A 16,430-nucleotide genomic window follows, 5' to 3' on the forward strand; every position below is an offset into this window, starting at 1 on the left:
AATAAAAAATATAGTTTTGATAAAAATCATACAGTCACTTTATTTAATTCATGAATTTAATAAAATTTGTATGGCTCTTGTAGCACTTGCACTGTGTTACATTTAAGTTTTTTTATTGATCGTTCTTAGCTATTTATTTCAATTTAGAAAACATCAATTAATCAGTATTACACACTAAACATGATTCTTTGTATTTCTACTGATCACATTCCAATATAAGAGCCAAATAGGTAACATTAATGCTACAGTTACATTATAGAACCAATTGCCATAAATCATTGAGTCTATAATGCTTAAAACAAATGCATGTTTTGTAGCTTGTAAAGATCTCACTAGAACGTTTTTGATCAACTCATCTCCAAAATTTATAAATGAGTAAATGATTATTGTACAGGTCGTTACGAAGAATGGATGAAGAATAGGCCATATAAAGTAAAGAAACTTCCGAAACCTGAAAATCAATAAATGCGTTTAAAACTTTATTCAGTCAATTTGTAAATTAATGTTATCAGATTAATCAAGCGCATACCTGCTTGAAACACGATGTTTTGGATTTATAGCTAATACTATTGGAACATAAAGAAGTGCTGCAAGAAATGCTAATGAAAAATTGTGCATTGCAATACACATTAAAGCTGTTGCAAATTCAACACACGTGATTACGCAAACAAGAGCAGTATTGCTATATTTTGATAGTCTGTACGTAAACAAAAAATTAAAGTCGCTATAGATTTCAAAATTAGTAACTAAAAACTAGTAAATTACGTAAATTTTACCTTTTCATGTTGAAAATTGGCCACAAAATAGATAAAAGCGTAATTGTTGAGAAACTGTAGTATATGGCGTCTTCTGTTCTCAAACTCAAGTGATGCATAAGAATTGAAGTTAGAAATTTTGGAGACGCCATTAAACTGACTCCTACAGTATGGGTCCAAAGAATCTCTGAAGCTATACTTCCAACATTGAATTCTGTTCCCTATGTAAGTCAAATGATAAAAGTAAAATAGATGTTTAAAACAGAAAACAAATAAAAAATATTGTACCTGCTGAGGACTATTTTTCAAATTACTACTAATCTTCTTTTCATCTGTTTGATTGGTAGTAGAGTCTTGCAATCTTAACCAAATAGCAAAAGCTTTTATGAACACACCTGCCATCATTAATACTAGAGAAAGCATATATAGTGCTGAAAATAATGATATAAAATAATATTAATGGAGATAATATTAGTTGGTACAAAGCCCATAAATGTTTTATAAATGATATTACCTATAGATATATATCTATCAGTGCATGGCAGTATGTAAAAGAAAAAAGATTGATGAAATCGTTCTAATAAATTGTTTAATGATCGAACTACACTTTCTACAACTCTTCCAACATGATAAAAATTACGTGGAGCACCATCTTTGGAATTGTCAAAGCCTTCTAATGATACTGCTTCTATGCCATACCTATTAAAAATAATAGTTATGTAATTCGAAAATTTTATTAAAGATAAAATTAACTAACTAGTTTCATCTGATATAAATAAATACCTATGAAATAGGCCATGATTTCCTGTTGGTATACCAGTTGCTTGAGTTAATATCATTGACATTAAAGTATAAAATTGGTACCACCATTTCTTGACTTTATCTTTTTCATACGTGTCAAAGCGCCGTTGGAATGTTCTACGTATACCTTCTTTACTAATCATATTTTGAGCTAAATTAAATAAGTCCAAATTTGGTAGCTGCCCATTCAATCCTTCTACCTAAAATGGAAAATGACTTTGATGCTACAGTATATTCTTAGTACATATGGATACTAGTACGAGAAAATGATTTGAGTCTTGTGTGGACGTTTGCGACCAAGTGAGGTCAAAGATACCACACGAGGGTGAAATCACTTTTTCGTACATGAATCTAATTTTATTTTCCGACAAGACGTGCATGAGGACTCGATTTACGCACGCTCGGGAAAGCAATAGTGCTTCAAATCTCGTCTCGTACACATTGTATCGAAAAATAAAATTTGATACATATGCGAAAGAGTGACTTTCTCGCACTAGTATCGAAACATACTAAATTGCACTGTAACATCATTGAACATGTAATCTCATCATTACCTTTACATCAATAGATGTTATAGTCATTGAGTGTAATTCCAAATTTAAAGCTGCTTGAATAGAACCGGCTCTGCCAGTAAGATCTCCAGAAATAAGAACACCATCATGTCCACTAGTCACACCATGATAAGCATCTAGCCATGCTTGCATTCCTAATTGTTCATGCTCTGTTACAAGGAATATAATATCTTTTGCCCAATATTTTTGCTCTATAATGAAATGATATTCAAGTTAACATTTTTTCTACAAACAATGTGGATATAAGATTACTACAAAATTAAATATTAATGTTAAATTATTATAAAGTTAAACATTATATTATTTTAATATAACTTTGATAGATAACACTTACTACGACAAAATTGAGCAAAAGCTAATAGTAAAGCTATAGATGGTGTAGTATCAGCATGAATACTTGTAATAGGGCGATAAGGGACACTTACAACTATTGCTTCAGTACTTGCTGCTCTCGGAGCTCTTACAATTCCATAAATATTCTGCCCAGTATACTAAAAATTTGATAACATTATTTGTAGGGATAAAGTATACATCTTTATAAAAAAAATTAAGCAATTACCTTTTGATTACGAAAAGGATAATTCAAAGTGAAATTATGTGTAAAAACATCTAAATGCAACTGATGAAATTTTGCTAATATCCATGCATATGGCATTTGATCTGAAAACCGTTCTCTTTCTGACAACAATTCATGATGAAACTGTTTTGCAGATGGCATGAGATTGCTTTCTTTTTTAACTAATCCAGGAAGTAATGCATTTTCTGAGTAATATGTGTCTGTTAAAGAAAAATATTATCTACAATAACTCATCATTTAATAAAAAACATCAAACATATTTAGTTCAAAAGCAATTTAATTAATTTATATTCTGTATTATTATATTTTAAAATGCAATAATACAGTGCATTTTCACTGTAACTGTGCAATAAGTACTTACTATCATTAAATTGAGGTAAAGCTAAAAGCATCATCCAAATGATCCCTGCAAAATACAAAAGGTAACACAGTAATTTTTCATATTTTAATATAAATTTAGCCATTTCTCCGTTTCCGGCTCTTGGATCAGTTAGGAGGCCCATTTTTCTGTAATTTTAATACAACACTTGATTTATAAGATATATTAAATAATGCATAACGGATTATTCAAAAATATTACCTGCTTGTGATGATTTATGTTGGAATGTTACATGAACTTTAGATTTTTAAAATATTCATTTATCCTAGTATCACACCCATTCGACCCGCATCATAATAATTATATTCCACATATTCATTTCATTACCTACAAATATTAATCTGAAACATCAATATACTTCCACAAAAACTAGTGATATGATTAAGATTCTTTAAACTACTAAAAATATTTAAGAAAGTTTACATACTTATAAACGCTGTTATATTTTTATTTAACCTCCGTCTCGTACGGATTGTACAAGTATACATAGATAAACAAAGTTATAGGTTATATTATCGCATGTTTTTCTGTGCCGCAAATTCCGCATGAAATGCTTAGTGAAGTGATGTGGTAAATTTATTAATATTATATTAATTAATAAAAATAAGAGATCATAATAAAGATTCATATAAATAAGTAACTTTCATTCAAACAAAGTGAATATCCTTAGTTACTTAAAATATTTCATCGATATTAAAGATAAACGACGTTTCTCCAAGAACTATTTTATAAGAAATAATAGTGTAAATATAATCAATAAATCTAAATCAACCTAATTTATCTAAAGTTACAATGTGAATGGATTATAAACATAATTGTAAAATAAATAAATTTTTTCTTGAAAATATAGCTGACTGTTTATTGAAAAATGATTGCTATTGGATTTGAAGGAAGTGCGAATAAGTTAGGCATAGGAATTATTAAAGACAATGAAATATTATCCAATGTTCGCCATACATACATTACTCCTCCTGGTGAAGGTAAAGTATATCACCTCATTTAAATAATAATGACATGTGATAATAAACATCATAAACTATGGCCTTCACTACTGTATAATTCAGTATTATATTTATTTTCTTAGGATTTTTGCCAAGAGAAACTGCACAACATCACCGTGAACATATTCTTTCAGTTTTGAAAAGAGCTCTAAAAGATGCCAAATTAACATTAAAAGATGTTGATGTTATTTGTTATACTAAAGGACCTGGAATGGGAGCCCCATTAACGGTTGCAGCATTAGTAGCTCGTACTGTAGCTCAGTTATATAATAAACCGATAATAGCTGTAAATCATTGTGTTGGTCATATTGAAATGGGTCGATTGATTACTCAAAGTAATAATCCTATTGCATTATATGTCTCTGGAGGTAATACACAGATTATTGCATATTCAGAACAGAAATACAGGATATTTGGAGAAACTATTGATATTGCTGTTGGTAATTGTTTGGATCGATTTGCCAGGTTATTGAATCTATCTAATGATCCAAGTCCTGGTTATAATATTGAGCAGTTGGCTAAAAAGTATGAGCTATCTTACATAATTGTTGAATATTTTATGCTTATGTTTATATCATTTGATTTGAAAATTTAGGGGAAAAAAATTTGTACCACTGCCTTATGTTGTTAAAGGTATGGATGTATCATTTTCGGGAATACTGAGTCACGTAGAAGAACGAATTGACAATTGGTTAAAAACAAATGAATATACCTCAGAGGATTTATGTTTTTCACTGCAAGAAACTGTCTTTGCAATGCTTATTGAAATAACAGGTAATAATCTTATATAATTTATTGTAACGATTTTTTCACGTTTTTGTGATAACCAAATGATTATTTAATATTTTCGCGTTAATTTTCCTAAACTTAATTTAATTTAATAAAGCTACTTTTAAAAAGTATTTAAAATACTGAAAATACTTGTATTAAAGTTAAAGGATTCATCATATATAAAAATATATATTGTTGTATCGGAAATGCTTTTGTGTCATAATAATTTCTATATTTTTTATACATAGAAAATAAAATTTCATAAATTTTATTAGTAAAGTGTGAACCTAAAATTTAGCTTAGAATTACTTAGTCAGTATTCAATATTTTTTAGTACGCATTTGAATTTTAAGGAACTGCTGTCAAATCATTGAAAATTCAAAACAAAATATTTAAAAATTTTTTGTGCGTTTCCATTCGTATATTTGATAAACTCGTAAAAATCTGGTAGAAACAATTTCAAAATCTATGTGCGCGCACGCGCGCGCGTGTGTGTATAAACATTTATATTCGATTCTTCTAAAGTTAACATAGGATTGATGAGTTTCAGCAGTAGTATGATCCGCTGAAAAAATATTCTTTACGCAATTTTATTTTTATCGGAAATCGAAGCACTTCTGTGTACGTGTAGCGTGTACCAAAATAGAACTGCACGCGTTGATAGCTCAAGAAGATAGAGAACAAAATGACACATCGTTTCTTGTGATATAGTGTATATGCGAAAAGATCCGTGAAAATATAGACAAATGGAGATATAGGTAATGTGAATTAAAATTGCAGAACGAGCAATGGCACATGTAGGTTCGAGCGAGGTGCTAATAGTTGGGGGCGTCGGTTGTAATGAGCGGCTGCAAGGCATGATGAGCGTGATGTGCGAAGAGCGCGGAGCCAAGCTCTACGCCACCGACGAACGATTTTGCATCGATAACGGAGTGATGATTGCCGTGGCTGGATTGCTTCAATTTAAGGCCGAAGGACGACCCACTGTCTGGAGTAAAACCAATTGCGTGCAGCGTTATCGCACCGACGATGTGCACGTCACTTGGCGAGAATAATTCGCTGCGGTTCCTGACTGGATTATCAAGTGCATTTGATTGTCCACGCTAATATTTGGACTTGCATCCAACAAATACTTTTTTTGCTGCTTACGTTATCTACATTGTAATATAATTATAAAGGAATATAAGACTATTTTATAATTATTCGCATAACACATTATTGGAAACATTTCTTCTAAGCTCAAAGAATATGTTTTTGTAATCAAGATTCCAACATAATTATACTTCAATTCCTTATTATTATGGATCTCAAATGGACCCTCATCTTTATCGTATGTCAAACTACAAAGAGCTCGTTTATTACTCGAGTTTTGTCGTAATAAAGGATAGTTCCGATCTACTTTATGAGGCACTTACACTATTTAGACTGATGCACGAAAACAAGCATTCTACATGAAGATTTTGAGGCATTCAATATTAACTTAATGGTTTTATTATTTATTAGGTTATGTAATTTCCTTTTACAAATAGACTGTCCTCGTATTTTGAATTTGGATAATCTTAAGTTGAAGTAATAGTAATCTCAAGTTTAGAAACAAAGTTTATTCGCTACTATAATTTACCGATTAGTATGCGATAAAATAATCCCAGAGTAAAAACTTTCCTACAGCAATCGCAGCAACCATACTACATTTTATATTATACTTACTTGTAAAAGTTGCCGCGCCATTATGCATTTTATATAACATTTCGCATGGGAAGAAAGCTTTGCATGAAGGCACATTAGTACGGTTGGAAAAACGGGGTTTCGAGAATAAGGACACGTACGTCTTGAGGCGAGCAATCAGCTGAGCTTTCGTTTCACCTCGTAATTTGTGAGCCTCAAGTTCAACGTTATCATGCCGATGGGATCGCGTCTCGGCAGTGCGGGAGTTTGACTTCGATTTTTTATATCCTATTTTCCTTTTCGCTCCCTCTCTCTCTCTCTCTCTCTTTATTATTTTTTCTACTGCACTACTTCTTATTCTTGCTTCCTTGCTTAATTCGTTTGCTTCTCTCTGCTGTTTTCTTTCTGTAAAACTTGTTTATTACAACATACTTTCGCCTTTGTCGCGGGATTCTTTATGTTCTAGTTTGAATAACGTGTTATACTTTCCTGCGGTTTTGTTACATTTTACTTTATTTCTATCTTGGTACTGAATGATCACCTTTCAAAATGTTCATTGGTTTGATCGATATATGTCATTGCCTTTAACAACATTTTTGTACGGCGAAATTTAAATATTTTTTTAAAGAGGCTATTTCTTGCTTGTTGCTAATATTAAAACTCGTTCAAGAAGATATTTTCAGGGTAAAAGAGTAAAAGAAAGAGAGGGGAGAGAGACTTGGAGCATTCATTTTTCTTGTTCGAATGATCATACAGAGAGAACGAAATGAAATTCATTATTCTAAGAGCATATTTTGTTAAGCCAGACTCTCAGCCAACCTAATTTACTGCTTTTTTCTCAAAAAAAAAAGTTTGCGAAGAAGAGTAATTGAAATCTTTAAAGAAAAACTACACTCTTATCAAAAGCTCGTTGCCTGAAAGCTTAGAGATAATCCAGCTTTGGACGTCTTACGTTATATATGGAACACTCATCATTTGCCAATAAAAATTCAGCTCTCCTCTCCCTCTAAACTGGAAAATCGTTTTCCGCTACATTCCATCAGCTCTGTTTTGTCTGTACGAGCAAATTTATCTTTCGTAGTAAAAGAAAGAAACTCGCAAGGTATATACATCGTCGTGTGATCTGGAAATCCACACAAGACAAACGAACCTGCCTGGCTGACGCATTTTAAACACGCTAAAGCACAGGCAGGCGCGCTGGCGCATATCACCCCACGCGCGCGAAGGAAAGCAACAGTGTCCCAGCTGATTAATAACGCCTCCCTTTCAGCCCCACTTTTCGCGCGCGGTCATGGCGCGAGGAGAGGGAGCGGAAAAAAACGCTTCATCCTCTCGGCTTTCCCACGAAATTACACCGTCAGGGTCCGCGAGGCAAGCTAAACTCTCTTGGCCGCGCTCCGTGCCCACCCTTGTCGGCCAAGGTGGCGGGAGCGGCCTCGGCACACGCACACACGGACACTCGTACGGGGTAGAGCGCCGCTGCTGCCGCTGCTGTTGGCTGGCTGCTTTGCCAGATAGATAAAGCCGAGCAAGAGCGCATGGCTGGCCCGATTCCAAGTCGCGTCGACGGTTGCGGTGGCGGGTGTGCGGCGGTGGAGCCCCCGTCGTGTGCGGCGAGAGCCAGTAGCGGTAGCAGCACCGGCCCGAACGAAGCGACTTGGCGCGTCCACACGCGCGCTCCGTGTGTGTGCCACAAGCTCTTTCTCTCTCTCTCTCTCTCTCTCTCTTTCTCTCGCGCGCGCGCAAGTTCAAGCCGATCCATAACCGCCACCGCCAGCTGCAGCTGCCTGTCAGTGTTTCTCTCTTGCTCTTGCTCTCCACTTCCTCTCGCGCCCTACACCTGCTTTTGTTTACTACTGCCTCGCGCCCGCTCGCGATCGATCGATCCGCCCAGCCATTCGAGTTGTACTTTTTAGCAATCCGCACGCGCGAGAGAGAGAGAGAGAGAGCTTGCAGCCCCGACTGTGACTGTGTGCTTTCTGGGTCAACGAGCTGAAAAACAATTGGCGATTGATTTACCCCCGTGGGACGGAGTCGAACACCTGTCTGTGTCTCTTTTTCCTTTATTTTTACTCTCGTTTGGAGCGGCGTGTATCATCGGCAACTAGAAGGCATGCAAGCGCACCGCTCGTACGCGAAAGCTTCCTTCTCTGTTTCGCCAACAAAAACAAGCGACAACACTTATTACGTTTTAGGTTCATCTGTCTTGTCTCGACTCTCTCTCTCTCTCTCACTCTCTCTCTCTCTCTCTCTCTCTCCCGAATTTGTCTTCGGTCGTTCAAACACCGGGTTCTTTAAATAAAGTCCACGTCTTATTCGATCACACGCACATCTGAAAAACTTTCCCATCCGCGCAAAGATTTTCCTTCATCATCCTCGTGTTGTTACTGATTCACAGGTTCTAGTTGGCGACAACTAGCCAACACGAAAGAGTAGGAGAAAGAGCGAAAAAGAGAGGTAGATAGTTGAAATATGTAAGAGCACCCATAACAGGGACGAGCCGCTGCGTTGATATATATCGGATGCCGACGAAGAAGAGGGCGTACGTCGCGGCCGATGATAATCGATAGAAGCTGTGGAGACGCGTGTGTGTCAGTGCTTTGGTGGACTGCCGCTCTGCTGCTTCTCTGTTGCTCTGCTGCACGTGGTACCTCAACTCTGTCGTGCGCTTAGCCGCCTAACCGAAAGCAAGAGGCAGGCAGAGAAGTGACGTTTGAATAAAGCGACGGGATAGCAAGTGAGACGAGCGGAATGCGCGTCGTGACGCTGCGAGCGGTCTTCGCAGCCTTCGGCACGCAGACTCGACGACACTGCGGACTCGTTTGAGGAGAGGTGAGTACGAGGCGGACGAGGCGCCCAGCCTCATCTCTAATTCTTTTTCTATCGCACGCCTATTATTACGTTGCTGCTCCGCTTTAGAAAATAGATGCATCGGATCGCGTGCGTACCCCAATCGCTCTCTCTCTCTCTCTCTCTCTCTCTCTCTCTTTCTCTCTCTCTCTTTCTGTCTCTCTTTCTCTCTGTCTCTCTTGAGAAATTTCGCAACAAGTGTGAAATTTATTCGGATTGCATGCGCGCCGCTATACACACGCGCGCGCTGCTACTCGCGCATCACATGTGCACGCTGCGCCGCTCATGACCCGACTCGATTGAGTGGCCCTTGCTATATGCTTCAACCTAATGGCTGTGAGCCTTGTTAGGCATGCCTAATTAGCTGCCACTGCTCTGACTGCGCCAAAGCGTCTTATTCGCGTGTGCGATATCGCCAGCTCGACCCTGACGCGTCTTCTCTTTCACCTAAAAATCTCTCGGCTTTTTCCTTACACATTTCTTTGACACTCTCGATGTTTATGAAACTTGTGTGACATGCGCTAAATATAAATAATCTATATATTTTTTTTTCTCTCAAGCATCTGCTCCAAGCTACGGTGCGGACTTTCCCGCGAAAGTAAATAGAAATAATTCTGTGCTGTCGCCTCTTGCATCACGCCACTTGTGTCTGTTTTCTCTTTATTGTTTCCGAATCAGATAGTCGCAAGGCTCGTGTAAATAATTCGATTTCGTATACCTGTCAATTTATAATGATCAAAAAATATCAAGAGAAAGAAAAGGAGTCTAGAGTGCTGCACACATAGGCTCGTTTATGAAAGCTTGAACATTTAATAGAGGCTCGCGCATGTATACGGGAAGGCCTGAACAGCAGCGCAACGCGCTAGCAGAGAGAAAAAAAAAACATGGAAAAGACAAGAGAGAGAAATAGAATAAAAGTTTAACGGCGTATCGATCTCTCTCTCTCTCACTCTCTCTCTCTCTCAAGCTGTATAGAGAGCTTTTTTCCACGGGGCGCGCACACACGCACATACCTCTCAACACGTACACACGCTATACAGGCTTTTCCTCGAGCTTGAGTATATTTTTAGCACTCCCTTTTCAAAGCGCCACCGCGGCAGGACTTTTGATTTGAAGGAAAGCTGCTCGCGCCCTTTGTTTCCGTAATCAGACGCGGTGGGGGCTTGGCGCGCGAAAACCGCACTCTCCACTCAGCACGGTGCCAGTCACCGCTTCCTCCTCTTCTTCTTATATGGCTGTGATTGCATGATGCTCTTCGGCTGCCGGGGCAATTGATCAGCGCCAATTTCGTCGTAAGGCGCTCACGCGCAGAACATTGCGCGTTCTCAAGCTCAATTTGCAGAACAGAAGCGCGCGTAAAGGAGAGAAAGACGGTAACAACTGATCATGGCGGGGAAAGGAAAAATTTACGGAAGCGCAAGTGCGTGTCGCGCGCTCTACGTTTGAGCTTCCGTATGGGATGTACGTAGTGGTAGTTGTCATCGATGTGTACTTATGCATCAAAATTTGAGGCGACACAGAAATAAAAGGGGCATTCGCTGGTGGAAGATGTGCTCTCTCTCTCTCTCTCTCTCTCTCTCTCTCTCTCTCTCTCTCTCTCTCTCTCTCTCTCTCTCTCTCTCTCTCTTTGGGTAACTGACGCTCGCGCGCGCACCACGTACGCTTATCGATCGACGGCTGCGGGGGCAGTAGTGACGGCGGGTGCGCACAGCTTTCGCCTTCGAAATTTCGAGAGGGAGGGAGGTCAAGCCGCCGTGCCGTAACCGCGCGCGTGCCGTGACTTTGAAATTCGCGCGCTCACACACACGAGGTGGAATAAGACTAAGGCGTGCGTGCAGACGGATAGAAGTAGGGAACGAAAGCTCATCGAAAATAGCGGTGGTCGCGCGTGTACGTCCCTCGGCTTCCACGGGCCTGGGTCCGCGCTTACGTTCGAGTGTGTGCGTGTGTATGTGTACGTGTGTGCGAGCGTGTGCGAACTTGATTCTTATTTTCGTTCCATTGTCACGCGTATACGTGGATACACATTGGCCGCGGAAGACTCGAGAAAGAGAGAAAGAGGTAGGCGTCACGAACAGGCAAAACAATCGGCCGCCGCCGCCGCCGCCGCCGCTGCCGTTGCGACTCTTGGCAAGCGTTGAGTGCCGCGTCGAAAGCCGAGCCAATTTGCTACGCGCTAATGCGGAGGTTAGCCCGTAGTTTCACGGACGTGTCATGGTCCGATGGGAAAGCTACTATACGCTCGTCTAGCTTGCCGCTGTTCTTTTTCTTTGTGAGCTTTCTTAAGCTCGGCTCCATTTCAAAGGGGTTTGCCTTGCTGTCTTATGACTTGTTATCGACGTACCGAGCCGCGTCTCGCTCTATCCTCAATTCTATCAGCTTACTCCTGTCTCGAAGGGATTCTCGATGCCAAACACTTTTTCTTTTCAAATATTTGCATCTTTTACTCGAAAGCAATTCCGGATTATTCGCGTAGTCACGACTATGTATTATACAGTCGGAATCAGATTCGTTCATTTGAATAAACAGTTCTCTCATAACGATCCTTTGATTCCGATGCTCGCTGCTATTACTTTTTATGCAAGGCAACGCACAATTTTTTATTGCTTCAAGTGATGAATAAGTAGATTTACATTCATTACATAAGCCAAATTCCTCACCTCTCTTCTGTTAATTTTTGTTTCCAGCTCTACAATATATATATATGCCGAATTATCTGACCTAATTTTCAGTCTCTAGCGCGAAATACCACCGTTCCCGCAATAAATTATGGAAATCTCAATTCACCGACAAAGCGGATCTCTTCTGCTCGAGTGCACTCGAACCATCCTGTATTTTGTTCTCTCGTTTAAAGAAGAATGAGAAGCGGGTAAGAGAGAGAGAGAGAGAGAGAGAAGAAAAACGTGTTTTGTCGGCGTCGCGAACAATGACTATGCGAGGTACAGAGGGAGAAAGAAAGAGAACTTGTAGTCTCAAGCACCTAGGCGAGAAAGCGACACTAACGGCTTTGTCCTAAAAAAGCACGGCACCCGCGGGCTATAGTAGCAGTATAAAGAGAAGTGCTTCGAGTGAGCGGTTAATTATTCGTTGGCTCTTCCACTATTACGGGCAATCTATCACTTATTTATGTTTCTTCATTTTTCTGTTTTATCACACCTTTACGCATGAAAATTCTCATATAATATCGCAGTCCCATGACGATCGGCTTGCAGAAATAGTATATAAATATAGCAGATACACGTTAGAATAATCGATTGACGGTTTACGTGTCCTCTCAGCTTTCCGTTCCCTAGGTTATACGATGTAGCGTGTGCACGGGCATCTTTCTCGTTACGGATCATAATTCTTCGTTACGCTAGCTTCACCTACCCACACACGCACATTCACAAACACACAAAGAGAGGAAGAGAGAGAGAGAGATAGCGAGAGTCAGGGAGGTATAAATCGAGAAGAGAGGGGAGGAGTCGCGGGTGAGCGCCAGTTGCCAGCTGAGCAGTGCGCGAGTCGCCACCCCGTTGGCCCGAGAGAGGTGAGAGTGAAAGAGGGAGTGCTGTACACGAGGCCCCGTGGAGCTTGCGCGCTGCTCGCTTCGCGTACTCCCTCTTTCTCGCGCTCCCTCTCTCTTTCTCTCTGGCTGGCTGACGCGCTAGCAGCAGCAGCAACGTTGCGATCCACTCGATATCTAGGCCAGTAGTCCTCCACCCTTATTGGGCATCTATCGAGCCCGCCCGCCTTATTCTCGTCTGATGCGAGCGCGTGAGAGAAGCTCAGTGCTTTGTCAGACCTTATGTCGCGAGCAGCCGAGATGTAACGGCGACTTTCTTATCGCCATCACCTCTCCTTTTCTCTCTCTCTCTCTTACTCTCTCTCTCTCTCTCGCTCTATCGTTCTTTCACTCTTTCTCTCGCGCAACCTTTAATACTTTCTCTCGAACCCGAGCGCCAGCAGCACTGGACACTCCATCCATCCTGCAGCGTCAACATACTCCCGTGAGTCTGCAGCATGTGCTTTGATTCTTTTTCGCTCTATCTCTCTCCCTCTCTCTCTCTCTCTCTCTCTCTCTCACTCTTTGTATACTTTTGTACTCTCTTTCGAGACGCCAACTTTGCAACTTGTTCACTCGACATTCGTAGCGCTAGCGCGCAAAAGCTCTAGTTTCTTTGTTCATTCTGCGAGTCACTGAAGTAGTAGCATAGCGTCGAGTTTTCAAACGAGTACATTGTCGCGATTTGCGCCACTCGCGCTATTTCGAGTTTTAGCAACTTTGCAAGTAGCTTGTCTTTTTTCGCGATGTGTGTACGAAATGACGAAAGAGCAGAAGCTCCGCGTTTGTCGCGTAATTTTTTGCCGTTTTCTTCTTTTTATGCTAATTCGCGAACATACGGCTGCGCGTTAAAGAGAAGCGCACATTTATGCCACGGATATTAATCTCGTCGTGTTTACGTATTCTCTTGCGCGAAAAAGAAGGCAAGACAGAGCACAAGCGTGCGCGCGCCTTGCATCGCACCGCCGACATATGAATTCGCGTGAATGAACGTGCGTGAACCAATATACCGCGTGAGACTGAATATCAATTCAAGCAGTTACGTCATTTAGCGCCTTCCACTCTTTTTTCCAAATAGTTAGCGAGCAAAGTTCGGTTGAAAAACAGCCACGTCGAACGGCAAATCCGAAATCCTCATGACGAGAGCATGCTCGTACGGGGAATGCAATTAAAATGGAATACTTCATTTATTAAATCGCTGGCATCCCGATCAACTGTCTGGATGAAAATTCCGAACCGCTGAAAATTCAGAAGGGAGAAAGGGCAGTGACGAACCGCAAAGCGCGTCGGTTCACGCTCCAAAAATTTTTCATCTCCCATCTAGAATCTGAGCGCGGATTCGACGTTTGACTATCGCGCGAAAAGGAACTTCTTCCAGTATTTCCAAAACCAATTTTCCTGCTGTTACAAGCAAGCTAAACTCGTATGCTCCTTTATTTTATTTATTTGTTTTTTTTTTACTTTGGTTGCCAGTCGTAAAGCTAGAGAGATACGTTATAGAGGTGGTGCTAGCATGCAGTCTGACCCCCTTTTTGTGTACACTTATTTCTGCAAGTGCATGCGCACTCGCGCAGATACAACTTTCATGTGGCTCTGTCTCTCTTTTTAAGGCTCTTTTCACGCAAATGTTCTTGTGCAATTTTACTCTCGTGCTATTTGCTTTCAATTCATTCGATGCAGCTTTTTCGCATGGGCTGACCTTTTCATGGGCTTTTTTTGTTTACTTACTCTTTCCGTTCGAAGCGTTAAGCGGATTGATTCCTTTTGACCATTCTCTTCTCTTTTCGCCCACTCCCCCTATTGATTGCCTGTCTTGCCACCAAGGAATCTATAAAAGTCCATGTGGGAACGATTTTATTCGAGTGTCAGCACCATACTTCCGTCATGACGAAATAGATACGAAAATTGCTAGATATCCTATAATTTGTGCAAGCGTTTATATTACATCGTCATGCCTACGGGCATATTCCTTTGGTTTGTTTGTCATAGACATCGATTGAATCATTGTTCCTAACAATCGGAGTATATCGTGGTTATGCTAGACAAAAGATATTCCTGTAACAAACGTCAAAGCTTTGTTCCCAAATCAAAGCAAAACTAATTGAATGTCTTTACTTATGTTCAACACACTCAAATTCTACGTAAATAATTGCTTACATAAAAACTTATGAAATTACAAACGATTTTCAGAGCAGACATTGTATAAAATTACCTGTGTTTCGCGACAAATAAGATCGGAGAAATGCATCCAAAATATTTCTAACGCTGTTAATGAATGAAATAAATTTGAAAATAAGCAAAACAAAGCAAACTAAATTCACGAGTATAGCACTCTGATAAATCGTTAAGAATAATCATTACAGATATATTGCATTCAGAAAATATACAGGTCAGCGTTAGTAAAAAGCTTTTAAGCCACACCAACCAACATTCATAAATATTTACTAATAACCCAAATGATTTTGAGAATTGAATAAATTTCCATTTGTCAGATATTTGTTAGATAAACAAACAGTTTTTATTTTATTCTTAGACGTTACAAAACTACTACTTTACTTACTTATAAACATTGTATAAGAGCTTTTATTTTACTTTGAGAAATATAGTTCCCTCGGTGTTTTGGTTCGACATGGATCACGAAACGAATATAAAGAATCTGCAAGTTTATCTTGTTAGTGCTTTACAGGCATAATCCTGCATGCTTTTGCAATATATTCTTCTTACACTTCAGTACGTGTATGAACTAGTAATAAACGCCATTTGTTATGTGTTTTCAGTGCGAAATCATAACTTGGTCGATGAAAACTTACACCATTAAGCAAGTTTTCGAAAGCATTTTAATACCAAAAACCAAGCCGTGAATTTATAAATAAAATATATGTATTGAATCAATTTGATTTAATTCAGTCACCATAGGATTTTTTATGAGTAAATAACAATTAATATTTGAAGATTTTGTTTCAAAGTAGTATAATTTTTTACCCATCTAAATCATAATCATATTCTTAACATCTTTTATCCGAATAAAAATATTTATATTTATACGAATGAAAGGATCGTAGAAGCCTAGAATATAAAAATATTTATATTATATGGTATTTTACACTCAATATTTATCGGTGATAAGGTACCTATGGGAGCTGGTGAAACGTTTTGTTCACGCTGTCTTTAAAGAATGAATATAGTGGATTTTTATCAGTAAATTGTAGGTATAAAGCTAAAGAAGTAATGAAAAGGCTTATCTACATTTTTTCTATTTGATGGATGAAAAAAAATACGTTTTAACTGTCATTGTCCCGCTATAACGCGTGATATTCCAGGTGTTTGCCTATTTCTGAAAATGAAAGTAGTAGATAGATAGGAGCGAACAAAACTCAACATATAAAATACGCGCGGGAATGGAATAGGAGGGAAATTAAAAAAAATATAACTTGTACAATTTAATAATCTGATATATGCTATAAACGATTGACAACCGAGAGAAAGCGCAAAGCTTGGGCGGTCCGTTGGACGGG

General features: G+C 39.1%; 3 protein-coding genes across 9 annotated transcripts in view; 2 read left to right on the forward strand and 1 right to left on the reverse strand.

The window, feature by feature from the left end:
- Nucleotides 1-38: 38 nt before the first annotated feature.
- LOC131665265 (glycosylphosphatidylinositol anchor attachment 1 protein) lies at nt 39-3,565 on the reverse strand. Its single transcript, XM_058937043.1, has 12 exons — nt 3,512-3,565; nt 3,286-3,411; nt 3,067-3,212; nt 2,688-2,905; nt 2,463-2,619; nt 2,111-2,319; nt 1,539-1,756; nt 1,270-1,454; nt 1,044-1,186; nt 777-976; nt 530-697; nt 39-451 (listed from the first exon to the last, which is right to left on the reverse strand). The coding sequence occupies exons 3-12, from the start codon at nt 3,206-3,208 to the stop codon at nt 175-177; spliced, it is 1,917 nt and encodes a 638-aa protein (XP_058793026.1). The 5' UTR covers nt 3,209-3,212; nt 3,286-3,411; nt 3,512-3,565; the 3' UTR covers nt 39-174.
- Nucleotides 3,566-3,752: 187 nt separating this feature from the next.
- LOC131665266 (probable tRNA N6-adenosine threonylcarbamoyltransferase) lies at nt 3,753-6,486 on the forward strand. The gene is made up of 5 exons (XM_058937044.1): nt 3,753-3,827; nt 3,935-4,064; nt 4,169-4,610; nt 4,681-4,859; nt 5,637-6,486. Exons 2-5 carry the CDS (start codon nt 3,953-3,955, stop codon nt 5,909-5,911), a joined length of 1,008 nt encoding a protein of 335 aa, XP_058793027.1. The 5' UTR covers nt 3,753-3,827; nt 3,935-3,952; the 3' UTR covers nt 5,912-6,486.
- Nucleotides 6,487-8,163: 1,677 nt separating this feature from the next.
- LOC131665246 (potassium voltage-gated channel protein Shab) overlaps nt 8,164-16,430 on the forward strand; it is a 64,858-nt gene continuing 56,591 nt past the window's right edge. For all 7 annotated transcript variants that reach the window (XM_058937006.1, XM_058937008.1, XM_058937007.1 and 4 more), the window contains exon 1: nt 8,164-9,353. The gene's annotated coding sequence lies outside the window, so the exon portion shown is untranslated. The remainder of the gene's footprint in view (nt 9,354-16,430) is intronic.

This window comes from Phymastichus coffea, unplaced genomic scaffold, assembly GCF_024137745.1.
Source record: "Phymastichus coffea isolate CEN01 unplaced genomic scaffold, Cenicafe_Pcof_1.1 PCOF00048, whole genome shotgun sequence".
Taxonomy (NCBI): Eukaryota; Metazoa; Arthropoda; class Insecta; order Hymenoptera; family Eulophidae; genus Phymastichus; species Phymastichus coffea.

Bases quoted from the DNA above. Each gene is read 5' to 3' on its own strand.
- LOC131665265 (XM_058937043.1), bottom strand. From the start codon at position 3,208: ATGGGCCTCCTAACTGATCCAAGAGCCGGAAACGGAGAAATGGCTAAA. The intron at 2,906-3,066 runs GTAAGTACTTAT...TTTCTTTAACAG, and splicing joins TTTACCTCAATTTAATGATA to ACACATATTACTCAGAAAAT. The intron at 1,757-2,110 runs GTAATGATGAGA...TTTCCATTTTAG, and splicing joins TAACATCTATTGATGTAAAG to GTAGAAGGATTGAATGGGCA.
- LOC131665266 (XM_058937044.1), top strand. From the start codon at position 3,953: ATGATTGCTATTGGATTTGAAGGAAGTGCGAATAAGTTAGGCATAGGA. The intron at 4,611-4,680 runs GTATGAGCTATC...TTGAAAATTTAG, and splicing joins ATTGAGCAGTTGGCTAAAAA to GGGAAAAAAATTTGTACCAC. The intron at 4,860-5,636 runs GTAATAATCTTA...TTAAAATTGCAG, and splicing joins AATGCTTATTGAAATAACAG to AACGAGCAATGGCACATGTA.